The sequence below is a fragment of the Gouania willdenowi genome, chromosome 18, assembly GCF_900634775.1.
Source record: "Gouania willdenowi chromosome 18, fGouWil2.1, whole genome shotgun sequence".
NCBI classification, from domain to species: Eukaryota; Metazoa; Chordata; class Actinopteri; order Blenniiformes; family Gobiesocidae; genus Gouania; species Gouania willdenowi.
The window spans coordinates 15,202,117-15,228,549 of record NC_041061.1 but is presented as its reverse complement, the minus strand read 5'-3'; the positions used below and the strand labels follow the sequence as shown (position 1 = coordinate 15,228,549).

At 39.0% G+C, this 26,433-nt stretch overlaps 1 protein-coding gene across 2 annotated transcripts in view; it reads left to right on the top strand.

Annotated features, from left to right (window-relative positions):
* dennd4c (DENN/MADD domain containing 4C) overlaps positions 1-25,908 on the top strand; it is a 38,248-nt gene extending 12,340 nt beyond the window's left edge. Inside the window, exons 3-32 of one of the 2 annotated variants that reach the window (XM_028474240.1) lie at positions 2,115-2,367; positions 2,468-2,537; positions 3,982-4,151; positions 5,711-5,952; positions 6,058-6,124; positions 6,738-6,796; positions 8,170-8,314; positions 8,638-8,813; positions 8,889-8,989; positions 10,454-10,672; positions 11,652-11,797; positions 12,011-12,049; positions 12,233-12,363; positions 12,443-12,575; positions 14,692-14,898; positions 15,805-15,933; positions 16,015-16,165; positions 16,884-17,021; positions 17,089-17,208; positions 17,304-17,429; positions 18,253-19,328; positions 19,442-19,637; positions 19,727-20,000; positions 20,090-20,251; positions 21,276-21,474; positions 21,547-21,795; positions 21,879-21,996; positions 23,092-23,248; positions 23,361-23,425; positions 24,403-25,908. In XM_028474240.1, the coding sequence (XP_028330041.1) occupies positions 2,115-2,367; positions 2,468-2,537; positions 3,982-4,151; positions 5,711-5,952; positions 6,058-6,124; positions 6,738-6,796; positions 8,170-8,314; positions 8,638-8,813; positions 8,889-8,989; positions 10,454-10,672; positions 11,652-11,797; positions 12,011-12,049; positions 12,233-12,363; positions 12,443-12,575; positions 14,692-14,898; positions 15,805-15,933; positions 16,015-16,165; positions 16,884-17,021; positions 17,089-17,208; positions 17,304-17,429; positions 18,253-19,328; positions 19,442-19,637; positions 19,727-20,000; positions 20,090-20,251; positions 21,276-21,474; positions 21,547-21,795; positions 21,879-21,996; positions 23,092-23,248; positions 23,361-23,425; positions 24,403-24,539 (5,455 nt within the window). In that variant the 3' untranslated portion in view covers positions 24,540-25,908. The remainder of the gene's footprint in view (positions 1-2,114; positions 2,368-2,467; positions 2,538-3,981; positions 4,152-5,710; positions 5,953-6,057; positions 6,125-6,737; positions 6,797-8,169; positions 8,315-8,637; positions 8,814-8,888; positions 8,990-10,453; positions 10,673-11,651; positions 11,798-12,010; positions 12,050-12,232; positions 12,364-12,442; positions 12,576-14,691; positions 14,899-15,804; positions 15,934-16,014; positions 16,166-16,883; positions 17,022-17,088; positions 17,209-17,303; positions 17,430-18,252; positions 19,329-19,441; positions 19,638-19,726; positions 20,001-20,089; positions 20,252-21,275; positions 21,475-21,546; positions 21,796-21,878; positions 21,997-23,091; positions 23,249-23,360; positions 23,426-24,402) is intronic. The other variant, XM_028474241.1, reaches the window with a different exon arrangement.
* Positions 25,909-26,433: the final 525 nt, after the last annotated feature.

Here is a 26,433-nt window from a genome sequence, read left to right as displayed (position 1 = left end):
AGTGGCTTCTGGTCTTTATTGAGTTTGAAATAATCAGTTTAATATTACAAACAAATACATTTAGTGAGAAAACTAACATTTCAATAGTTGCAACATATTGCAATTCGTGTTTTTCCGGAGATTGGGAGAGTTTGATTGTGGATGGCCAGTTATTGTCAACCAAACAACAAAAGTTTTATTTTTGTTCCAACTCGCGAGGAAGTGTTCATTTTACACGCCTCTGTGTGTCGTCGAAGCGCTCCCTCTCTGCCACACCTCCAAACAAAGACCCCATATGTAGGAATTTTCCAGCTTCCGTCAGTTACCACACAAAGAGGAAATCCATCATAGTTGTCATCACTATGCCAAGAGAACTTCAAGCTTCCTCCTCTTTTTCTCACCCACACAGCAGCCAAAGATAAATCTATATTTCATCATCAGTGCTGCCTTTACTTTGGCGAACTCGCACGTAATGTCTAATGAAAGCTGATGCAAGAACCAGTGCCATTCAAGTTCTCCACCACACACCTAAGTCTCTGTGTGCGTGAAGCCTGTTTGTTTCCCAATAAGAAACTGGATTTTCCAGTTTACTCTATCGTTCTCTGTAAACATGGGTTTCTCCCATTAAAATGCACAACAAGATGTTAATTTCTACTGTTTTTTTTTTTTTAAAGGTTGTACTGTTTGATTTGTATAAATGTGAATTCCTTCCACTCGACGTGTTTTCAAATTGTAGAAGTAATTAAAAAGTGCAGCAGCTGTTCGCACAAGACGAGAAGATAGTATTGTATGACAAGTTTCCTTTGAGTCATTGTGCAATCCAGCTCAGCTAGCAGAAAGCTGCACAGTGAAAGAAGTATGTCAGCACAGCAAAGCATCAGACATACTTTGACATTTGTCTCTCAAAAATAATAATAGAATAATGTATAAAATGACAAATTTCTATACAAGAGTTGAGGATTTTTATTTTGACAAATGGGCACAAACTTAATGAGCCATTAAAAAAGATCACATTTTTGTTTAAATATCAAATATACAGTATCTCCTATTATCAATCCTTCACCTCTTTTCTATAAATGTTTACTAACTTAAAAGTATTTTTTATTTTTTTTTGCCTCCTTGTAAATTTGCAAGCGTTTGAAATGCACAAGTACAGATTTTGGCCATCTTTTTTTGCATTGTTGATTGTACGAGGAACTATCATGTATGCATTCATGCAAGCTTTTTAAAGATATTCTGTTTCACAGCAAGAGTGAAACAGAATATACGCTTAAAGATGGAAAAGATTTCCAGTTAAGGCTGTGCAATTAATTGAAATTTGATTACGACTTTGATTATTACACTCAACAATTAAAAAAACAACATAATTGAGAAAAAAAAACTATTATTAAAAAAAAAAATATATATATATTTATTTTATTTGCTAAATAAAACAAACTTCCACGATTTCGGATATCTACAAAGAATAAAGCTTGGCACACACGAGAAACAAGCTCCCCGCCCCTCTCAAAGCTAACGCTAGCCTTCAGACCAACACGAGCAAAGTTGTTGCAATTCAATTCAATTCACCTTTATTTATATAGCGCAAATGACAACAAAAGTCATCTCGAAGCACTGCAATTACTATTGCAACAACAGATCATCAGTAGGGTGAAATTAACCTGTCTCACGACGGTGAAGTGCTTGGTGTTGTGCAAAAGTGAACATACTTGATTTTAATCCATTTTACATGGTTTAGTACAAAAGATAAATAACTTTTTGGTTGACAATTAATCGTTTGAAGCCCTATTTCCAGGCAATAGTTAGTTGGGTATTTTTGCATGAAGCTGAAAACAACAATGTCTTCAATGTCAGATTTTATTGAGTTAGCTGACAAATGGGTTAGAAGGACATCGTTGATTAAATGTCGACCTGCATTAGCTGCAGTTCCAGAGACAATTTCACGGTCAGTGCCTTTAATAGCTTTGTATAACAGACTTTATGACAAAATCTAAACTCGGAATGTTACTAGCTAGCATGATTTAATGACGTAGCAAACAGGGTAACCAGAGGAATCAAATTAAATCCACTCTGGGAATGTTTCCCTAAGCTTTCTTTAGACGCTGAGATGCTATTGGGCTCTTTGTGTCTCTCAGGGTGTTATACGAGGGGAAGGAGCGTCTGATCCAGGGCTGTGAGATCATTCAGGCCACGCCATACGGACGATGCGCAAACGTCAACAACAGCTCGGCCACCTCACAGCGCATCTTCATCACGCTCCGCCGAGCGCCGCCCGTCCAGCCTCAGAACTCCCTCGCAGTGACGGACATTTGCGTCATCGTCACCAGCAAGGGCGAGACGCCGCCGCACACCTTCTGTAAGGTGGACAAGAACCTTAACTGCGGCATGGCAAGTGCAGATATTTTTTTAACACGCCAAGATTTGAGTTAACTCTAAAAAAAAAAAAAAAAAAAGGTTTGACAGTGTGACCTTGTGTTAACTCTTTCAGTGGGGCTCAAATGTGTTCCTGTGTTACAAGAAATCTGTCTCTGCATCAAATTCCATCAGTTTCAAGGCCGGTGAGTAGATTTCTATGTAGTTGCAATTTTAATTTTGATAAAGTAGTCTTCATCAACACGTAATAGATATTGTATACATTTAAAAAGTAACATTCTACCAGCTGTGTAGCAGGGCAGACAAAATGTTTTTAGGAGTGTCTGGGAGCCATTTATTTTGTTTGTTAAAAGCCTTTGAGCGTGGGAAATAGTGTAATTGTTTGCTTTACCTTTGTTATTTATTTCTAAATGGGCATTGTGCTGGGCATTGTATGTTATGTGTGTGTTATGTTCTAAAAAATTATAAAAAACAGATTTGGAAAAAAGAAACATTGTCACCATCATATTTTTTTTATTGAAAAAATGTTTGATTTTTTTTTTATTGGAAAATGTTTGATTTTTTTAATTGAAAATGTAATTTTATTTGTTGAAAAATGATAAATTTTTGAAATTGTTTAATTTAAAAAATACATACCATATATAAGTTCTAATGTTCTATAATATAAAATTATACATGAATTGGCCATAAAATCTTAAAATGGCCATAAAATGACACTTGGACACTTTAGTTATGAGGGTGTAGATTTAAAATATAATGGTTAAAAAAGAACAGTTCTAAATCAGGGGAGATCTTGAGATCTTTCCAATGATTAACATATTTGTATCAAACATTTATGTATTAAATAATTAAAAAAAACATAATTATGATGATGTTTGATAGTTAATTGTTTTTTTTTTTTACCCCTTGGTCTAAAGTTTAAAAAAGAAATGGTTTATTATTGTGGGTATTTTCAGAATGTGCTTTCTAAATATTTCCACTGACACTAAGTTATTGTGATTTTTTTTCCCCATATTCATGAACAAAACCTCCTGTGGAATAAATTATTCTAAATAATACCAATATATATATATATGTATTGATGGGGAAGGAAGTGTTTTTGTTTGTTTAGAAATCCACCAAAATATATAAAATAGCTCCAAATGAATCTGTATTTGTTTAATATGTAATATGTACTACATATTATGTCGTGTACATTTGACATGTGGGTGCAGGTTGTATGAGATAATGAAACATGGATAACTCAAAGGCCTCGCAGTGAGAAAAGATGGTAGTGTCTTGTTACATCTGACATTTCAAAGTGTCGTGTGGCATTTTGCTGCGTTGTGTATGAACATGCACACTGATGCAGGTTCTCTCTTTTTGCGAGGCCTCGTTTACATGCAGCGGCTGTTTATTCAGCTCACACAGCAGCACTTCCAACCACGCCCATTATTTGTTTGACTGAGTGCATGTGGGTGTGTGTGTTTACATGTTCTCAAAAAGATATGTGTGGCATCTCACCAAACAATGATGTAAAACAGTTACTGTATATAGTAAACATGTGGGAGATCTTCTTTTCATTCAGTCAACAGGGTTTCTTTTTATGACTTCACCATCAGGATTTAATTGAGTTTGTTTTGTCTCCAGGTCTGATCTTTCGTTACCCGGAGGAGGACTACGAGTCATTTCCTCTGTCGGAGTCTGTGCCTCTGTTCTGTTTGCCCATGGGGGCAAAAATTGAGTGCTGGGCACCAGACACTCGTGACCCTCTCCCTGTCTTTTCCACATTTGTCTTAACCATCTCCACTGGTGAAAAGGTGAATATAAAAAGGCATCATTTTACACATTTTTCATTCAGATAGCATTTTTATCAAACAAATCAATAGTATAGTAGGCCTCATAGGTTAAGTAATCAAAGATGAAATTGTCTGTTTTCATCTCCATTGTAATCACTCGCTTTATTGACATTGTCGGAAAGGTTTTTGTGCAATGCATTGTGGGGTGCGGAGTCCCTTACTCATTTCATAAAAGGAATGTTTACAGCGGAATGAAAACAAACTTTTGAGCAGCATTTTCAACTTTTTACTTGTTTTTTTTTTTCTCCAACAAATGATTTTTGATCGATTGATCTATTGGTATGAAGGTAGATATGTTGCAAAATAGGAGAGCTTGTAGAATGTGATGTGAACTTGTATGTAAACATGTTTACTAAAATTTAAAGCCAAAGAAAATATTCACACATGCGTGACTTGAATGTGAAGTCAAAAAAAAAAAAATCACAAATGTACATACAAGTTCAGGTAACAGTTTACAGATAGGGTCGCTTACTTTAGCTCGTTAATAATCACAACATATTACCGAACATTAATTAACATATCAGTTCATGCATTAATAGGCAGGTAAATAATGTCTACTGGATAGTAGGAGTGTGACGATATCTCGATACGGCGATATATCGCAATATTTTTCCGCACGGTCGATTATCGGTATGCTCGTGCTAACTATCGATTTTCAATTTATCTTTTTTGCCCCAAGACCTTTTTTGCTTTTTCGTTAAAATGTGCAGGTAGGTCTTCACAGCAATGTTGTCACTGTTTGTTGAAGGAACCAATATATTGTTTACTGGAATATTGCACTATAATGGTGTCACTGGTAAGAAAGACCCTATTTTTTGTTTACAGAAATCACTATTAGAGATACTTATTTGTTTACATTGGTATATTGACACTTATTTACAGAAATGTTGCACTAAAATAGTGTCACTGTTTATGGGACACTTTTGCAATTTATTGTCTTTCAGAGATACAAAATAAAAACTATATTTTTTCACTTAATCTTTTTTTTTTTCTTCTGTCATAGATTGATTTCTGACCAATATATTGATAATCGCAGTATCATCATATCGTGAGATAATGTTATTGTGAGCTTTGTATTGCGTATCGTATCGTGCGGTACCCAGACGTTCCCATCCCTACTGGACAGATTTAATTAAAACATTATGAAGTGTTAATAAAAGTTACATCATGTAGTTAGTTATCCTTATGTATGCATTACTTATTATTATTAATTAATATATCAGTCAAATGTAGTAACGTCTCTAGAAATCAATTACTTATGGTGTTTATTAAGTAAGGTGTTACGTAACATTAGTAACTTTGACAAAAACCTTAATACATGTACAGGAGTGCCTCATAATGCTTATTAATGCATTAACTAACATTATTTAAGGGACCATTATTGCATGTAGTGTTACCCAAATTCACATTTTTTCCCCTTCAAGTTCTAACATTACATAACACAGTTTTTGAGGCCTACATTATGGATTTACAACAGCTTTGAAGTTCCAAATTAAAGTTGGTTTCGTTTTGTTCTCCAGGTGTACGGATCTGCTATCCAGTTCTTCGAGCCGTACCCGGTGGATCTGCTGAGTGAGAAGCAGAAGATTCAGTTAGGCCTGCTGACCATGGTGGAGAAGAAGATGATCCCCAACCGCCAAGTGAACACCAACAAATGCATCTGCCTGCTGTCACGCTGGCCTTTCTTTGAATCTTTCCGGAAGTTCCTCATGTTCCTGTACAAGCTCTCCGTCTCCGGGCCGCACCCGCTGCCCATTGAAAAGTAGGACCCCCATCGCGGATTTATCGTCATTAGAATTCATTTTGTAAAGGAAACGTTTGACTCCAGTGTGATGATGTACTGATGTTTGTGTATTTCTCTCAACAGGCACATCTCACATTTCATGCACAACGTGTCGTTTCCTTCCCCACAAAGGCCCAGAATCTTGGTTCAGGTATAAAGTAACTTATAAAATGTGTGTTATTTCCTATTATTATCAGTAAATATCTTATTAGATAAAAGAAAATGCCACAATATGTTTTAAAACGTTATGCTTGTGAGGGTATGAAGTGTCATTTTGTTGCTTTTTGTTTTGTATTTTCTGAGTGAGGTAACTTGAATGTTTTATGATTTATGTTGGGCATATAAGCATTTTGCCTGTTTTAGCCTTGAGTTACAGTTTATAGTTTTAAATTGTGATTATGTTTGATCATTTTTGATTGACTGAAACAAATAAACTCAAACTAAAAGAGCATTGTATAAAAGACATTATTTTGGATCACTTCAGGCTTAGTGATTGAAACAAGGCTTCAGTTCTGTCGACCTTTGTTGATCAAGACTGACTAGTTTTAAAAGCATGTTAATATTGTAACAATATTTTCATATGAAGTGGAATACAAACATGGAAAAAAAGAATACTCACAATGTCATGCCTTAAGCAATTGTACTATTTTAAGTCCGTGTGAATTAAATTTTACCCAGTTTTGCAGTTTTTTTATTTTAAGCTCATACATCGAAGCCACAAAAGTGACATTTTTAATCTGTACACTGGACATTTCTCTTTACAGCTTTCAGCACATGACACTTTGATCCTGTCCCAGCCTGTGTGTACACCTTTACCCCTCAGGTACCGTGGTTTTACTGCTTTATATGAATAAATGTTAATAAATATAATGTCTTCTATTTTTTTTAGGTGCTCTATATCTTTTATAAATTTAACTCTGTGCTTTTTTCTCCTATACCTATTGCTTACCTATCCTGATCCATATCCCTAAGCCAGAAGTTTCCACCCTGTTTGTTATTACAAATGTCCAACGACCCCAGGAATTATTTTTTCCTAGAATTTTGATCATGTTGTAATAAAGTATTTTCCAAATACAGAGTAGCCAATATTCACCACCTCAGATATTTTTATTTGAGAGACTTTAAGTACAGAAAACAGTTGTTTGGTATGTATTGTTTCTGTTGTTTTAATTTGAAAAAGAATAATAACAAGAATATTTGCAATTCCTGAAGAAAATGCAAGTGAGGATGCAGGTGCTGGCCCGCGTTGCACTGCATTGGCTTAGCCTTAGCCTAGCGTTAGCATTAACCCAGCATTAATGTTGTTCTAGCATTAGCATTAGCCTAGCAATCGCATTAGCTTTGCGTTAGCATTAGCCTAACGTTAACATTAACCTAGTGTTAGCATTATCCTGACGTTAGTATTAACCTAGTGTTAGCATTAATGTTAGCATTAGCATTAATGTCAGTATTAGCCGAGCATTAACATTAGCCTTGCGTTAGCATTAGCCTAGCATTAGCGTTAGGCTAGCAATTGCATTAGCCCAAAGTGAGCATTAGTCTAATGTTAGCATCAACCTAGCGTTAGCATTAGCCTACATTAGCATTATCCTAGCATTCGTGTAGCCTAGTATTAGCATTAGCCGAGTGTTAGCAATAGCATCAGCCTAGTATTAGCCTACCAATCTCCTTAGCCTGGTCTCAAACTATGTATTCGTTTTTTTTTCTAACTTTTCAACTTTTTAAACTATTTAACTTTTCAACTTTTCATTGTTCCTAGCTGGGACTGATGACATCATCACTGTGGAACTTCTACGAAATTCTGGAGAATTTTGACATCTGTTGAAGATGTTTTGTTGTTTTTTGTTTTTTTTACAAATTACTAGACATTTCTGGTAACTATATTTTAATTCCAGGTGACCCCAAGGTTGAAACACACTACACACTGTCTAGACTAATATGTGTCAGTTTTATAGTGAAAGTTCCAATTTTTTGCAGATTGTTATGTAATGAAATAGAATTTTGATATATACACACTTCTGGTTGACACCATCAGGTTATATATATATATATATATATATATATATATATATATATATATATATATATATTATAACATCTCCATTTGCTCTTCTACCTGCTGCCCTCGTTTGAGTTTCAAACGACCTGAGTTTATCAGTTAATCCGTATCCTCTGCTCTCTTATCGTTATCCTCAGTGGGGCGGACTACGGCACCCTGCTGATGAATTTGGGCCCAGAAAACTGCGCTACACTGCTGCACTTTATCCTGCTAGAGAGCAAGATCCTGCTGCATTCGCTGCGGCCCGCCGTGCTCACCGGGGTGGCCGAGGCTGTAGTGGCTGTGAGTACATGTCGGGGCACAGGGTTTGGGACATTGCACAAGGAGTTTCATGTCTTTCTGGCCTCCTTAGAGATTTTTGTGAGACAAGCAGGACTTGTTTTCTCCAAACTAACTGTGTGAATTATTATAATTACTAAAATTAACTCTGTTTGTGCCACGCCCCACAGTTTGAGGAACCCTAGCTTTATACAAATCCTTTTAAATTCAGTTTTATGACTACCCTGGCTCTGGAACTCTTTGTTCACCCAGGCCTGTAATTTGCAGACTGTCTGTATTGTGTGCGAACTCGCCGTCACCCTGAGCGCTTTCCTGTCTCCCCTCAGATGATCTTCCCCTTTCAGTGGCAGTGTCCCTACATCCCCCTGTGTCCACTGTCTCTAGCAGGCGTCCTAAATGCTCCGTTACCTTTTATAGTGGGGGTGGACTCCCGCTACTTTGACCTTTATGACCCCCCAGCGGATGTAGTTTGTGTGGATCTGGACACCAACACCATCTATCTGTAAGCAGCTCTTTTATTTTGCTGTGCAACTCATCGTTTCTGACTTATTCCTTGTATTTGTGTGTTTTGTTACAGATCTGATGAAAAGAGACACAGTAACTGGAAGAACCTCCCAAAGAAACCCTGCAAGAGTCTCCTCAACTCACTGAGCAACTTGCACCGCCTGCTGGGCTCTGGTATGAACTGCATCACAACTTCCACAATAACTTTCTCTGCAAAGAATTAGAATTTTATTTTGAAGGAAGGTGGGAAGATTTTTAGGAGTAATCAAAAGATATTCCAAATTTCATTACACAGGGTTCTCCAACTTGTGTGAGGAAAAAGCATAGCAAATGATTATTTTTCCTCTTTTTCAGCCAGGCTTTAAAACTTCACAATAATGTGGAAATATATTTATAAAATATAGTGTAGTATAGTGTATCCTTTTAAATCAGTTAACAAACAAAAGATATTTAGTTTAACTTAGGCACATGAGTCAAACTCAAGGTCCGGGGGCCAATTCCAGCCCTTTAGAGCAGGGGTTCTCAACTGGTCTCACACTGGGACCCACATTTTACCACGGTCATTAAATCTTGACCCAGTTTTTTTTAGAATTCAACCAACCAAAGTTATTTTTTCTGTAATAGCTGTTGAAAATACACATATATAATTTTTTAAAAAACATAAATCTATATATTTTCCTGTGTAACATGCATTTCACAGCATGATTGTCAAAAGAAAAGTTTCTCTCAAAATAAAAGACAAATCCAACATGAGAGATATTAAGTATTAATTTATTTTTGACCAGCTGTCCGTGACCCACCCAGTACAGGTCCGCGACCCACTTTTGGGCCCCGACCCACCAGTTGAGAATCACTGCTTTAGAGCATCCAATTCTGCACACAGGAGAAAGTGAAAATAACAAAGAAAACATCAATTATTGTGTAAATTTCTAAATAATCTCAAAATCAACAACTCCAACAATATTTTTTTAGGGAATTCCAGTTTTTTTGTTTTGTTTATATAAATAATAAAAATACTTTATTAATCCTTGAAGGGAAATTCGGGTTTACACTCTATTTTTTAGGGACATGCTTCTCACACACACATAAGACCGAATCACACACATGCAAAAAACGGACCTGTGGACATGCACGAATTGACAGATATCAGAGTGGGGCTGCTTTTACTATGAAGGGAGTGCACCAGAGCAGTGTTTGGGTTCGGTTGCTCAAAGGCACCTCGCCAGTGCTCAAGAAGTGCCCTGGCACCTCTCCAGCAATTTCTCACAAACAATTCCTCTAAATTACACAAAAAAAGATTTAAAAAATCCAGAATCTTTTAAGTGAATTGATCTGATATTTGAAAACTAGAGCACAACAATGCTAAAGTTCCCACTTAAAATCTATGGCTTTTCAGGTGAACCAATGTGTGTTTGTTGGTTGTCTTTTCCTATATAAAATAAATCTGAATAAACTAGCTTAATAGTAAATATTTAGTTATTTTATTTATTTATTTTTTCAATCATTTTAATTTTCTTTTAGAAATGTTCAGTTTCTCATTGGTGAGTTATCCTATTGCTGAGTCAGTATTGTTACTCACTAATAACATTAAACACGTAGGTAGTATAAATGAAGCCTGCTTTGTGGTCTGCGTTGCAGTGCGTCAGATGGCCCAGGAAGGCTCAGCCGTGGACATGACTCCCATCGAGGCCGACTTCACCTCTCACAAGAAGAGGACGGCTCTGGAGATGGAGATCCAGGAGTCCTTCCTGCGCTTTATGGCCTCCATCCTGAAGGGCTACCGTTCGTACCTCAAACCCATCACGCAGGCCCCCTCGAAGAAAGCCACGGCTGCAGACTCTCTCTACGACTTGCAGGGTAACCATGTCACACATTAGAATCCTACTATATATGTTATATTAATGTATAGCGCGAGCCGGATTGTTTAAAGCGTCTTTATTTTTTCATCAGCTATGATTAGACTGTGTTGGGAAATTAGATCACCTCTCTGAAAAAGCTTTCCATTGATTGGTTGATGAGTGAGAGCGGATTTATAAATAACTCTAAACCAAGGAAAGCAAACATTATTGCAGATGTTTAATAATCAGAAGGACCCACAAGGATTCTCTAAAGGTGTCGACTCGGGTTAAAAGCAGTGGTTCCTAACCTTATTTGTATTGTGGCCCCATTTCGATATTTCAATCATAATTTTCTGACAACACGAAAGACCTTTTTAATCTAGAATTAGTTTTTGATCATGTTTGTTACAGTGTTACAAATACAGAGAAGCAAAGATTAGTGACACATTTTTCATACTGCATTTTATTTGAACTATATTTATATTTTCGTACCAAAAAGGCCTGTGATTTGCTATTTTACTTCTAATTAATTTTTTTATTTTCATTATTCCTTTTCCTTATCTATGATCACTTACTTTTTTTATGTGATTTCCTGGAGACCAGATTCATAATTTTATTATTTGATGTTTTATTTTTATTACAATTATTGTTTTTCTTTCTGTTTGCTGGTAATCTTGTATTACTTGTTTTTTTTTTTGTTTTTTTTTTGTGAATTCTTGTGGTTTGTTGTTGTTTTACTTATTTATGAAAAAGTCAATAAACAAATTGTGGGGGGGGAAAGAAAGAAGAAAGTGACAGCATGGAATACAGTTGTTTAGGATTGTGTGTTGTTTTAATTTTAAGAATAATTAAATAATAATTCAAATTTGATGAGAATAATAAAATAAAATAAAAAAATCTGTAACCTTTTTTTTTACATATTACTAGACATTCCAGGTGACCCCACATGGTGACTCGTGGAATTTAAGGTGACCCCCTCCTCTCTGTGCTCTCTACAGGCTTCCTGAAAAGCAGAGATCGTGCCCATCATAAGTTCTACTCGCTGCTCACCAAGACTCAAATCTTTATCCGCTTTATAGAGGAGTGCACGTTCGTCAGCGACAAAGACACGGGCTTGGCCTTCTTTGATGACTGCGTGGAGAAGGTGATTACCGGACAAACCTCTGACTCCTTTGTTTTCAATGTGTGGTTTGTTTTTTTGCCTCCTTTCTCTTCACTGGAGGTTTCCATCAAGGGTCGAGCTTTTGTTTTAGATCAATTTATTGGCATGATAACATCCATATGCTGGGAGTCTAAGGAAAGGCACGATTTCCTGCCATTCATTCCTGTCCCTTTGCTCTCCTTCCTGTCCTTGCAGCTCTTTCCCTCTGATAAAATCACCGACAAGGCCACCAAGGTAACTGCTTACATTGTAATCGGACTTCCTCTCTGCTCTATATTAGCATTAATTTTCTGTGGCAGTGTGGATGTTTCCTGCTTTTCTTCTCAATCCTCAACCCGATTAGCGTGCTACGACCGTCCATGTGTGACCAGGAAGCACTTTGAGGGTTGAATTGTACTCCGTGTCGTGTACCTGCAGGTTGAAGGCGAGACATCAGAGGACACGCGGCTACTGGAGCTAGACGAGTCTCAGAAGAGCGAGCACACGGTTTTCGTCATGCCTCCAGAGCCTCCGGCTGACGACGGGCCCGACCCCGCTCCAAGATTCATGTCAGTGTCTCCACTCAGACCATCATCTAGATCCACCTCTCTGTGCGCGAATATAGTGAACTGTGCGTGTGCTCCTCAGGTATAAAGGGTTCCCCAGGCTGCACGAGAACCTGTTCGAACGTCCTAGAGAGTTACGGCCCGCGCTGAGCAGCAGGGCAGCGGGAGCCATTCTGTCCAGTAGCCCCGCTCTACTGGCTAAAAGGACAAAGCAGGTGGGGATGAACGCACACACACACACACACACACACACACACACACACACACACACACACACACACACACACAGGATGACAAAGGATTGCTTTTGTCACAGTAGCATCTTCAGAGGAAAGTGTCAGACATGAGAATGTTCAGTGAGTAAGTATAAAATAATAAAATATGTATTTTTTAAACAATATAAGGTATAAATGCTAAGCTGAGGAGGTTGCACTAATTACACAATCAAGTGCAAGCTTAAAAGTCCCTCAAAAATGACAAAATGTCCTTTCATTGTTCTATGATTTGGTTCATTAATAAAATACTTTAATGGATCTTGTTTGATAGATTTATATGTTAGGGTCATTTCATGAAATGAGCATCATTGTGCAAGGTTTGCATTCATATTATGATGGAAATGAAAAAAGATTTATTTTTTCATTTAGTTTTTAAAACTGTTACCTGTGGTAATGTGATTGCATCGATGTGAATATAAGTGTGATTCTACACATGTAGACACATAAGAAAGTTTGTATTATTTATAAGCCATTAAGAAATGAATGCTGAGGTATTGGCTTGAACAAGGAAGCAGCTTTATTTCATTTTTTTCTCAAATGTATGTTTTTTTTTTTGACACTGCAGTGGGTTTTACTTCATCCCACTCGATTTCAGGTATTTATGTTTTATTTTTGTATCTTGTATCAGGAGCCCGATACAGACTGGATTTGTATTGAATGTATATTCTATTTTTGTGCAACCTTTTTGTTTGTTTTATTGCCTAGCTCGAAAGAAATAACTGATTTTATTTTGTTTGAATTCTTATACAGGGCTATAATATAACTAAAATGGGGCAAAAAATACATTACATAAATTTAAACAGCAATCATGGCCATAATGTAGCACCACATGATTATTTGACACTTTAAATAAGAAGTAATTTAGTAAGCAACATTTATATATTAAAAAAAAAATCAAAGTGAGTGCATATATACCATATACATATTTAGTATCTTTTTATGCATTTATAGGGGACATATCATGCTAAATCCACTTTTTTAGCCCTTAAATGCATTTTGTTGTATATTTAGAGTGCTTAGAAGTACAGAAAAAATCAAATTAGTCTCTTCAGGTGCTCCATTGATATCTTCATATTCTGTTTTGCTCATATTTTTCAATCTGTTTCGATTTTTCTATTCTCTATTACGTTTTTTGAACTATTACATCACAGTATTTGCAGCAGAACTGCCAAATTAGTACATCAACTCCAGGTCCAACACTTCGAGCAATCCGCCATTTTTATTTCTCGCTTTTATTTTGTAGTCCAAGCTCAAGGATGCAGAAGTTACGAGAGGATAAGTCAAAATGTTCGGTTGTTGGATGTAGTAACCCACACGCTTCATTACACCGTCTCCCAGCAAATCACCTGCGTGATTTCATTTAAGTCTAAAGTTTTCATTAGTCATTTCATTTTGCCATTTTTGTCTTTGAAAAGACTGTATCAAGATGCATTTCGTGACGTTAGCTTGGCGCTAGCGTTAGCTCGGCGCTAGCATTAGCTCGGTGCTTGTGTTAGCTCACTTGTTAGGGTTCTGCAGGTTCATCATCTTCATTTTCATCTCGCTTCGCTGGGTCCGACTCTGGCTCGAACATGTAAGGCTGGATGGACAAGTATTCCGTTGTTGACATTTTGTAAATAACCTCTGAATAAAAAGTTTATGCGCCGCTACATAGCCGTATCTCTTCTATCAAACTACAAAAATGGCCGAGCAGGGTGGAGTTGAACCGAGTGTCACCTGAAGAGGGGGCGGGGTATAGAGTCTCATTTGCATTTAAAGAGACAGCACCAAAACGAGTTGCTCTCAGAAGCACATCAGAAAAGGGGTAGAAAAGGGGCCTGTGGAGCTATAATAATGAGGAATTCAGACCCAAGCATTGCAGTTCCACTTTATATAGACCATAACTGTATGATTTATATGTAAAAAGGAAGGATTTAAAACCATGATATGTCCCCTTTAAAGAAATGCAGTAGGACATAATATTTAGGTGACCACAAATCAATTTTTTTTTAGTTTTTGTGTGACACATAAACTAACATAAGATGATCCTTGTCATGTATTTGTCTTGATTATCCAGGAGGTCAAGTTGGCGTACAAGATGGCCAAACGTTACAACTCCAACTCACAGCTGTGGGCTCGCTGCCTGTTCAGTCACTGCTACAGCTTGTGGTTCATATGCCTGCCAGCAGCAGTGAGACTAGCCAAGTCCAAGAGCCGAGCCATGCAGCAGGCGTACAACGTCCTGCTGAAGATGAGGACCACCGAGGTGGAGATGCTGGACGAGGTACGGACACATGCATCACCTTCAGATGTTTTATTTGGTCACGCAACTCTAGTTTTGACCTCTTTAAGAACAAATCTGAATGACACACTAAATCATATTTAGTCAACTGGGGGCCCTCGGCCTAATTGTATGCAGCCCCCAAAGTAAACACACAAAATTATATTAAAATACTCAAAACAATAGTACGAATACACTAAAATATACAAAAAAATACAGTAAGATGAGAAAAACACAGAAAATACTCCAGAAACACAAACTACTACAAAAATTAACAAATCAACAACAAAAATACACAAGAAATTAAAAATAACACAAACCAACAGCAGAATGCCCTAAAATATACATAAAAATTACATTACAAAACATACAGTAAAAGACAAGAAAAACACAGGAAATACTCTAGAAACACAAAATTACTACAAAAATGAACATAGCAACAACAGAAATACACACAAAAACTCCTAAGTACTCAAAATGACAACAAAAACACACAAAATGTCTCAAAAAAGATACAAAAGTACAGAAAATGACAAGAAAAACACAAAAAAAATGACTCCACAAACCTACAACACTTCAAACAAACTAAACGACCAGAGAAATACACTAAAAAAAACCAACCCTGCAAAATGACAACACAAATACATAATATGACTCCAAAAAAGATACATTTTACAGGAAAAATACACAAAGGGACAACAGAAATGCACTTAATACACAGAATGACAGCAAAACTATCAAAATTACTCTAAAAACTTTGTTCTTTCCTGTATTAATGCTCAGATTTGTCATTATTCAGAATGCTGACATTAATGTACATAATGTGGCCCTTCGATCAAACAAACACATTTTTGTGTGCCCCGTTCTGATAAAACTTGCCTACCTCTGCACTGAACTATTGTGTTTCAGGTGTGTTACAGGGTGGTGATGCAGCTCTGTGGTGTCTGGGGTCTTCCTGTTATGGCTGTGCGAGTCTTGGTTGAGATGAAGAAGGCTGGCGTGCTTCCCAACGCCATCACATATGGTTACTACAACAAGGTATTTAGATTTAAAGTAACTAAAATAAAAGAAGATTCCCTTATTTGGATCTGATTCTTTTTGATGATCTGCTCCCTGCAGGCGGTTCTGGAGAGCCCATGGCCGAGTAGGAACCGTAGTGGCCTCTTCATGTGGACCAAACTGCGTAACGTGCTCCGTGGAGTAGCTCAGTTCAAGCAGCCTTTAACACGCTCGTCTCCTCAGAAGACGGGAGTCCCGAGAACCCCCATAGGTGAGGGAATAGATGTTGATTCATGTCTCGCACCGTCAATGTCAGTCTTCGAAATGTCTGACGTCAAAATGCGTATGAGTATGTGAGAAATACACAGATGTATACTATATCAGAACATTTTTTAAGTATGCACGGTGGGCACACTAGTCTTACTCAACCGCCCCATGATGCATTGTGAGCGGATTGTAAAATCGTCCTGGAACCCGCTTCAAACTAAAGATGAAATCCCCTTTTCAAAATAAAAGCATCTCTTCTTGTCTGACTTTAGTTTTTTTTTAAACCCTTTTGTAAATGGGGCTCGTGTTTGTTTTGTTTTTTTTGCAGTTATATTTTTTAAATTTATTTTCATTTTTTTTAACATTCAAACCAACAAACAATAACAATTTACACACGTGGATGAAATTAAAATAAGTGTTGAAATAAAATAAAATGAACTATAGACAGTATATACTCAATGAGTGTAGTGTAAAGGCAACGAAAGGCAAATGTATTTGTATAGCGCATTTACACAAGGCAATTCGATGTGCTTTCCATGATTTAAAAACAGAAAACATTTAACAGTTTATAAATCAGCAATAAAAACAGTTAAAATCAGCAGTAATAATTACATCAAAAATCTCCCTCTCAGTGTTATACATTAGTATGCGATTTCCAACACAGCCAGTTCTTCCTCGCTTTTTCCCAACTCACTTCCTCCTTCCACCTCTACCTTCATCAGGAGCGTCTGCATCCTCCGACACAGACCGACTGAGTCACGGCAGTGCTGACAGCTCCAGTGAGGTCAACGGTGACCAACACAATCTGTTCGGGCCGAGCGGTGAAACCGTAGATGCAGTCGACAGCCACTCTAGTACAGGTACGCAATTTCACCTTTCACAAGTCTGACTTCTGGTGTTTATATTTGTGCTTTTTGGAACGAGCAGGAAGACAGTCGGACCAAGGCTACGGCTCTAAAGATGAGCTACACCAGGATCTGAGTGACCCCTCACTCTCTGCTGTCCCTTCAGCTGATCAGCAACTCCATGTCAAAGGGAAACTGAATGGTACAAATCCAAAACAGAATCTTTAGCTTTTGTTCTGTGATTGCCCGTCTTTTTTTCCAACACACTGTCATCACTATGTTGTTCCCTTTGAACAGGGGGGGATACAACCGGCTCAGTGGACAGTGCGGTTGCTGTCGGGGAGCCAATCGATGACGTGTCCTTGTCTGGTATCAGTATAGTCAGACTGTCCACGGGGAGCATTGATGGTGGCAAAGAAAAAGGTGAAAATAATCCGCACACACTTGGACGCTATAATTAATCATCCTTATCTTGAAATATTGGCATATGTATGGTAATAAGATTACATTTTACAAAGACTTGAAACATTAAGAGTGTTGGCTCACAGTTTGGAATCTGTAAACTTAATGGCCTGCTGAAAACAAAGCAACGCCATTAGAATTGGAGTCTTAACACTTCCTGTTAGACTTTTCAATTTGTAGACTAGTGGCCGGGTTGGGGTCAATTAAGTTTTTCAATTTCAGTTACATTTTCAATTATCCCTGGTCAATTACAACTCAATTTGGATTACGTTGACCTGCCCTTTTTCTATGAGTTTACACCTTGATTTCAATTTTTTTTTCTTTTTTTTAAATGGTAAAATGGAGGGGGTTGGGGTAACGTAATTTAAAAAGCCAATTTAATAATGGGCATGACAAATCGTGAATGTGGGTGAGCTGGCAAAAATAAGCATGAATTATGGTGAAATTATATAAGCGACACTTGTTGGGAAAAGTGGCGGAAAGTGTTTGAGTGCTGAAAATGTCTTGAAACTGGACAGAATGTTCAGAATAGGCATTGAAATTTGAAGGAGAAGTGTCAATGGCAGTAATGTAGCAAGAATGCATTAAAAAGTGCAAAAATATGGCAATAAAAAGTGATGAAAATATGTTAAAATATGGCAAGTTTGGTGTAGTTGCAGCGAAAGGGTAAAATAAGGAAAAATGGGCTCAAATTGTACAAAATTTTTTTTAAAGTTTTACATGATTACAATTATAATTGACCCCAACCCTGACTGGTTCATTTCCTCTGCATCCACATTTTCAGGTAAAGGAAAGCTGTTCCGGAGACTTAGCAAAAACGAAAACGTGGCTCTCTGTGACGAGGACGCCTCTTTAACGTCCGGCAATGTGAATCCGAGCCAGCACCAGCGTCAGAAATCCTTCTCAGAACGCAGCTGTAGCTTCAGCGCCGAAACCCGCGCCGGAATGCTGTTGGAGCAAGGCGTGGACCGCATAGCCAGCCAGATGGGTGCCGACGCTCGGATTCTAGCCGCGGTTCTCTCTGCAGGTAAAAGCCCGCCTCACAGCAGTGCGTCCAAAGCACTGTTTAAAGATCTGCAGGAAGAGCTGGAGGAAAAGCAGCAGCAGGAGGAGACTCTCAGATCTGCTGAGGAAGATGTCGGTGATGGTGATGAAGAGGAGAAGGGAACTCCGGGTGTTGTGGAGAAACGAGAGAGGAAGCAGACTGAGACTCAGGAAGATGAGTCTGGAGCCCGAGCTGTGGCCTTGGAGAGAGAGGATGTGAAAGTGGGCGCCGACCCGCTCTCCCTCCTGGTGTCTGAAGGTGAAGAATCTGCATCCGTCACCAGTCAGGAGACGCCCCGCTCCGTCCCCGCCGTGGTGTCCCGCAACCTGGCCGAGGAGATAGAAATGTACATGAGCCTGCAAAGCCCCCTGGGAGTGAAGTCCTCCAGCATGGAGCTGCAGCAGTCCCAGGGAGACAGCACCGATGCCCCCCAGCCCAGGCAGCCTTTGGAGAGGAGGTCCAGCCTCCCGGTTCCTCCGGCCCAAACACCCACTGACTCACCGAGCCACACCCCCAAACGCAGTCCCAACACCGTGACTCGCTCTAACACGTTTGCAGCAAAGACGAGGACACCAGGAAGGAGCACAGGGGCGGCGACCCCAGGCCCCAAATCTTCCTCGCTGACGGCGCTGGTCAAGTCCTCCCAGGGAGGCTCTCTGGGTTCTGTCATCAATTCCATTTCAGGCATCAAGATGGACAACCTCCTATCGGGGCCTAAGATCGATGTCCTTAAATCAAGCATGAAGCAGGCGGCTAATGTAGCCAGCAAGGTGTGGGGGGCCATGGCCTCAGCGTACTCCTACTCAGACGATGAGGTGAGATTTTACGCCATTTTTGTCATTTATTATCAGTTACATTAATCATTAATTGTGATTGACCCCAAACCTGGTCTGGACTGTTGAGTTCACTTTCTAAATGTTTTCTGCAGGACGAAGCGGCTCAGGCCGGCGGTGGAGGATTCCCGGCACATCTGGATGAAAGCATGCTGGCTGAACATGACCTGGACGAGAGCCCAGAGAGGCGGCTCATCCCTGGGTTGGTGGCTAATGGTCTGAATCAGAGCTGCACCAGCCTGGGCAGCAGCAGTGGGAGCAGCGACACTGGACGAGGGTCAAACCTGACACGTGAGGAACACAACTCAATACACAGGCCACTTTAGTGACTGAATGATGAGTCGGCGGTTTTTATTGATCTGCGTTGGGTTGGTCTGCAGATCAAACTCCTGGACGTGTCGGCAGAGGTCCCGACTCTGAGCAAAGCTCCTCCCATCATGCCTCCTCCTCCAGCATCTACCAGAACTGTGCTCTCGAGGTGTTGATGTCCAGCTGCTCCCAGTGCCGCTCCTGTGAAGCGCTGGTGTACGATGAGGAGATCATGGCGGGGTGGACGGCTGACGACTCCAACCTCAACACCAACTGCCCGTTCTGTAGCACCGCCTTCCTGCCTCTGCTGCACGTGGAGTTTCACGACCTGCGCACGACGAGCGGGTACCGATCTGTTCTCTTTGCGTTCGAAGAATTCAAAGTGTACAAAATGTAACGAAAAATTGTCCGTTCGCACAAATTTCTCCTTACAGTTTCTACATGAATCCCAGTGCATCCGCAGACAGCATCCACAGCACCAGTGCTCAGCCCACAACCAGCAGCAGTTCTGCTGACATTAAAAGCCCAGACCTCATCACGTTCTCTGAGGGAGAACCATCAGAGAGTCAGGATATTCGTCCTGGAGTACACAAGAGGTACCAACTCGGGCTGTGTTCGAAATGGCATACTAACGTACCGGTACTAAGTCTGACGTCAAAATGAGTATGTCGTGCATATGTGTCAAACTCAAGGACCGGGGGCCAAATCTGGCCCCTTAAAGCTCCCAATTCGGCCTGCAGGAGAAAGTAAAAATGACAGCGAAAACCAAATTTCCCTCATATAAATAAAAATTGGTCACAAAATCAAGGAAATTTAACGTCCTGCAGTGTCTGATTTCTGTTATTGTCAGTGCTTTACATACTTTAAATACTATTATATGTGGAAGTGCAAACTAGGGCACAACAATGAAAAAATTGGTAATTTTACCACCTATAATCTGCAGCCGATATGAGATTAAACTGGTCCGTATTTGGCCCGTGAACTGAAATGAGTTTGACCAATTGATGCCAAAAAAAAGCTACATATTGCAGCTTTAAGAGGGTCACAGATTTGTTTGTGAGAAAAAGAGCAAAATCAACATTAATGTGCCCTGGTTTGCACTTCCATGTATAAATTATACAGTATATAAATTATTATTTTAAATAATGCCTTACTAATTGCCCCACGGGGATAATTAAGGTTTTTTCTGATTCTAATTCTAAGTATGCGAGTACATCAGTCTCTGCAGGATCTTCACCTTCACCTGATTTTGGGAATTTGGGGAAATTTTGTGGAATAATTGGAGTTCTTTCAACAATTTGAGATAAAAAAATGTCTGCCGTCATGTGACCTAAGAACTGGAAAACTGAGCTCTGCAAATATTTTTGATTTGAATTGTAATTGGAGGGAGTGAGATATCTACAACTGAAATAGCATCAAAATGTTTCATGTTTTTTTCTGTCATTTTTCACTTTCTTGAGCGGGCCAAATTTGATGGTCTGAAGGGCCGGATTTGGTCCCTGGTCCTTGAGTTCAAAACATGTGTAGTAGACAGTATATACTTGTTGAGTGTGTCATGTGTAGTACATTAGTATGTGATTTAAGTTCCCATCCACTCACTTCTCTCCGTTTGCCTTCCAGTCTGATTCCTGAGCCGGCGCAGTCGGACCCCCTGGGCCTCCTGGAGAACCAGGCAGCCGGGAAGTATCATAAATGTAGTGGGACGTCACTGACGCGCAGCAACAGCGTCGGAGGACCTCTGCAGAGCTTGGACTATTCACTTACACCAGGCCATGGTATCTCCACCACTAGCCTGCCCTGCAGTCTGCAGGAGGTGTCGGTCAGTGTCCACATAACGTCAGCAAAGCGTTACCTCGCTTGAGCGGATTTAGTAAAATGTAGTTTTTCCCAGGATGGCATGGGAGCGAAGCGCCCCAATCCTAAGCCGCTGTCTGTGCCGTACCTCAGTCCTTTGGTGCTGCGTAAGGAGCTGGAGACTCTGCTGGAGAATGAGGGCGATCAGGTGATCTACACACACAAGTTCCTCAGCCAGCATCCCATTATTTTCTGGAACCTGGTTTGGTATTTCCGCCGCCTGGACCTCCCCACGCACCTGCCCGGTCTCATCCTCACATCCGAGCACTGCAACAACGGCGTACAGGTTCGACACTTACCCATTACTTCTCCAAACACTCAGATTGAGCTATGGAATATCCACTTTCATAAAAAGCAACATCTTTGCAGCTTCCCGTGGCGTCACTTTCCCAAGACAGCAAGCAAGTGTACGTACAGCTGCTGTGGGACAACATTAACCTGCACCAGGAACCTGGAGAACCTCTTTACCTGCTGTGGAGGGCCTTTTGTGAGTGTGCAACAGTTCAACTTCTTTAAAGTCTCCGCATTGCCACAAGAGAGCAGTAAAACTATATTTTTTAAAGACACAACTGTGTTGGTTACGTGGTTTTAAAGCTCTTAAAAAGGAGATTGTCTAAGGCATGGGTTCTCAACCTTGGGGTCACTGGAAGGGGGTCACCAGATGCCTTCAAGAAGCTAAGAATATTTTTTTAACAAGTTTTTGCTTGTTTTGACCCTTTTTCTGCAACTACACCAAACTTGCCATATTATATATTACACATTACATTGCATTTTTGCTACATTACCCCCTTTCTGCCACTTCTCCATCAAATTTCAATGCCTTTTCTGTACTTTTTTTCCACTTTCAAGGCATTTTCGGCACTTATAAACCCTTTCCACCACTTTCCCACCTAATGTCACACATGTTGACCTATTATTGTCACTTTTAACCTCTTTTCACCATTTTTCATGCTTATTTTTGCTAATTTAACCACATTCACGATGCCACTTTTAAGCCCATAGTGACACTTTGAACCATTTTCACAATGTTTTCTGTCTTTTTTGGCCACTCTAATTTGAAACTTTTAACCAATTTCTGTGGTTTCATGAAATCTTATTTCACCACCTTTCCACCATTTTTGGTCACTTTTAACCCATTTTATTTCTGATTAAAACAAGGATTTACATCTTTAAGATGACAATATTCTATGGCGCAAATAATAATAAACTTCCCTGATAACAGTGGATATTATTCAAATAAATAAATAAATGTCACAGATTCATAGAACAATGGACCATCATTTTGCTGACTTTATGGATGGACCCCAAAAATCTCTCCCCTTTATTCCCCCTTATAGATGACCCTGTCTCCACATGACTGTTCTTCAATGTTCATGTCTGTGTTCAAGCAGTGGGGGTCCCCGGTCTCTAAGACTTTTATTTTGGGGGTCGTGGGCTGAAAAGGTTGAGAACCAGTGGTCCAAGGGGTTAAGAGTGTACCGTAATAGTAACATGCTGGAAAAATACACACAATGGGTCCAGAACTGAGGCCCATTTCAATCAGAACGGAACATTTGAGCTGACACTGTGTTGTGTGTTTCAGTGGAAAAGAAAGGAACTTTGGCACCAACGGATCACCAGGAGATCCGAGCCCTCCTCAACACAATTGTGCGCAACATCCAAACCAACGACATGTACGGACCAATCAACCTGCTGATCCGAGAGATCAAACGCCGTCCAGAAGGGTTCAAACGACAGAGGTCAGGCCATTATAGAATGGATGAATAATTTGTCAGACTTTGATCAGGATGTTTACATCAATTAAATGTTGAAATGAGATCAAACGCTTTGTGTGCTTTGCTTTGTGTTTAGGAGCGTCTACAGAGAAGTACTGTTTCTGTCTTTGGTGGCCTTGGGACGAGAGAACATCGACGTGGGTGAGTGACCCATATTTGTGTCAAGGACGAGTTAGGTTTCTCGTGTCAGCATTTTTGGTGACTCCTCAGCGTTGTAAACGTTGATCGACAACAGAAAGTGTTGATTCTCGATGTATGCGCTGCTGATATTTCACACCTTTTTTACTTTTTACTCATTTTAAATCGTTTTTCTTCAGTCACCTTCTTATTTTGACTTGTTTACCTACCTTTTCTGATAGTTTTTGTTTAAGTAATTAATTTATCTCTGGGATAAATAAAGGATTTCTGATTGTGATTACGAATCTTGACACCAGGGTTGGGGTCAATTATAATTGATAATTAATTACAATTATGGTGTAATTGTTATTGAAATTGTGATTTTAAAAATCTGTTGCTGTCCAAATTGTATTTAAATTGCAATTGAGTTTAGATAATTGACTTTGAAATTGTAATTGCCATGAAAATTCTATAAAAATTTGTTGTTACTGTTTTATATACAGTTTTGCACATACTGTATGTAGTTAAGAATGGTTAAAATTTGTTTCTCACATTTGACCAATAAAAATAATAATAATAATAATAATCAAGGGGTATACTGACACAAAGAATATTAAAACCTATATATTTTCATTGATTAGGAAGTCTAACAAGGTAACCTATAGCTAGGAAATAATTTAGATGATCGATATTTGTTTTTTAGTGTATTTTAAAGCTTATTTAGGACCTGTTATCATAATTGATGCTAACAGAAAGCTAACACAAGAGTAAAGTTAATTTTTATTAGGTTATTTGTTTCAGGCTCAGAAATTGTGATTAAATGTAATTTAACTTTAGTAATTGAGAATATAATTGTAAAAAATGATTGTCATTTTAATTTTAACTGGAAAAAATGCTGGTCACTGTAATTGTAATTGAATTGTAATTGAACATGGGTAATTGTAACTGAAAAATGTAAATGACCCAAACCCTGCCCCCCCCCCCTTCCTGTGCGTCCACAGAGGCCTTCGACAGGGAATACATCGCAGCCTACGACCAGCTGAGCGCCGAGCAGCTCAAGCCTCTGCAACGCTTCGACCGTCCCCCCACCGCCAACGTACAAATGTGCCTTAAATGTTTCGGAACGCCGTTCATCTGAACATCATCCCCCCCCCCACACACACACACACACACACACCTCCTCCCACCCCTCCTGCAGGAAGAGACGACGAGTAAATGGCAAAAATGGCACAATCACGGTACTTGCTCTTCACCTCGCCCCTGGAGGAACCCCGTCAAAGTAAAAGCCGTAAAATGTTTAGGAGTAATACTTTTGTAGAAGAAACAGCTGCTTTTAAGCAGGGACTGTTTTTTGTAAACTGTGCAGACATTTATGGAATTAATTGAGCTGCATTTCTTAAGAGATGATGTATAGAAAGATTATTCACTGTACAGAATGCATTGACTACAGATGTAGATGTGTAGACGTTAGAGTGTGTTGACTGCTTAAATCACGCCCAGACCAGGTCACATGTTGGGACCCTGGTCAGATCCTCAAAATGGTATTAAGTGCACTTTGTTAAAAGACAAAAGAAAGAAAAAAGAATAATATGAACTCATTTCTGCCTGTCTGTTTCTCCTTATCAAGTCTTAATGAATGTGTAATTGTACACAGACAATCACTCAACATTCCCCCATGCCGCACGGACCTACAAAAGGAATAAACGTAAGCTATGACGCTCAGTTCTATGTAAAACAAGCTGCTTATGTAGAGTCAGAGTGCCACACTACTGATATATTCACACGTTCACACATCATTACAGCTGTTTCCACGTCTGCTTCTCATCCACTTTCATATCAACTCTTTTTCACGTTGCCTTTTCCACCTCGTAAGGCCTTATTGTAATCTGCTAGATTCCAGCTGCAGCTCACATTTACTCACATTATCACCTAACGCTGGATTGGAAACGAACCATTAGTGGGATTTGAATGTGTGACCTACCAGCAGGAGGACAACTCTGGATGGGTTTTTCTTTTTTTTTTTTTGAAGATAGTGCTGGAGATGGAGAGAGAGTAAAGGACCGTGTTGTGACATTCCAGGGAGGAATGCTGTGAACTCTGGGTGGAGCTGTTCTTTGACTTTGGGAGAGTGACGCTGACTTGTACAGATAAAATACTTACCTTGCACTGCAGTGATTTAAAAACTAAAAAAAAAAACCCAAACTGAAAATTAACAACATTTTTCTGCTCTAATGAAAACTCAATTATTTATTTTTGTATTATTGATGTTTGGATTTGCGGAAATTGTGCTCACTTTTGACTTTTTATGACTAATAACTTTATGACATTTCCCCCTTTTTATCCGTCTTAATGAATTCCTCCCTGTATTGACTTTGTAAATGTCTTTGGGCAAAAGGATGTACAGTAAAGACTTTTTAAAAGTAGTTTAAATGATCTCTTACCGTCCTGTGGAAAGGAAATGAATGTCTACACATCAGTGTGCTGCAATAAAAGTTTTTGGAACTTTATTGCGTGTGGTTTGTATTTATGCTAATGTGCTTCAATGCATCTGAAAGGACACTATATACGGTACTTGGAGCCAATAAATACAATGAGCTGCCCTTCATATTGAGATATGATGATATACGATACTGGGCTCACAAAAATCATGACAATATTTTTGGTAAGAGATTAAAAAATGCTTCTTTTTTTTTACTTTAACTGGGCGTACTTGCATATATTAATTTTCCATCTTAATGGGAATATGTAAAAACAATAACTAATGACACTAAATGAAACAATTTGTTCCTATTTAAAGTGCTTCTCTGCAATTAAAATACAAAAACAGGGTCTGACACTTGTTGTCTTTAATAAAAACCATATAACATTGACATATTTCCAAAAGAAATAATAGTGTATGTGCACAAACTTTGCAAGACGTGAAAAAAAAAAAGACATCAAACTAAAACACTCCAGATTAAAAATATGTATATATTTTTTTTATTATTTATTTATTTAAGAATACATGCTGCAATATTGCCATACCACTCGTA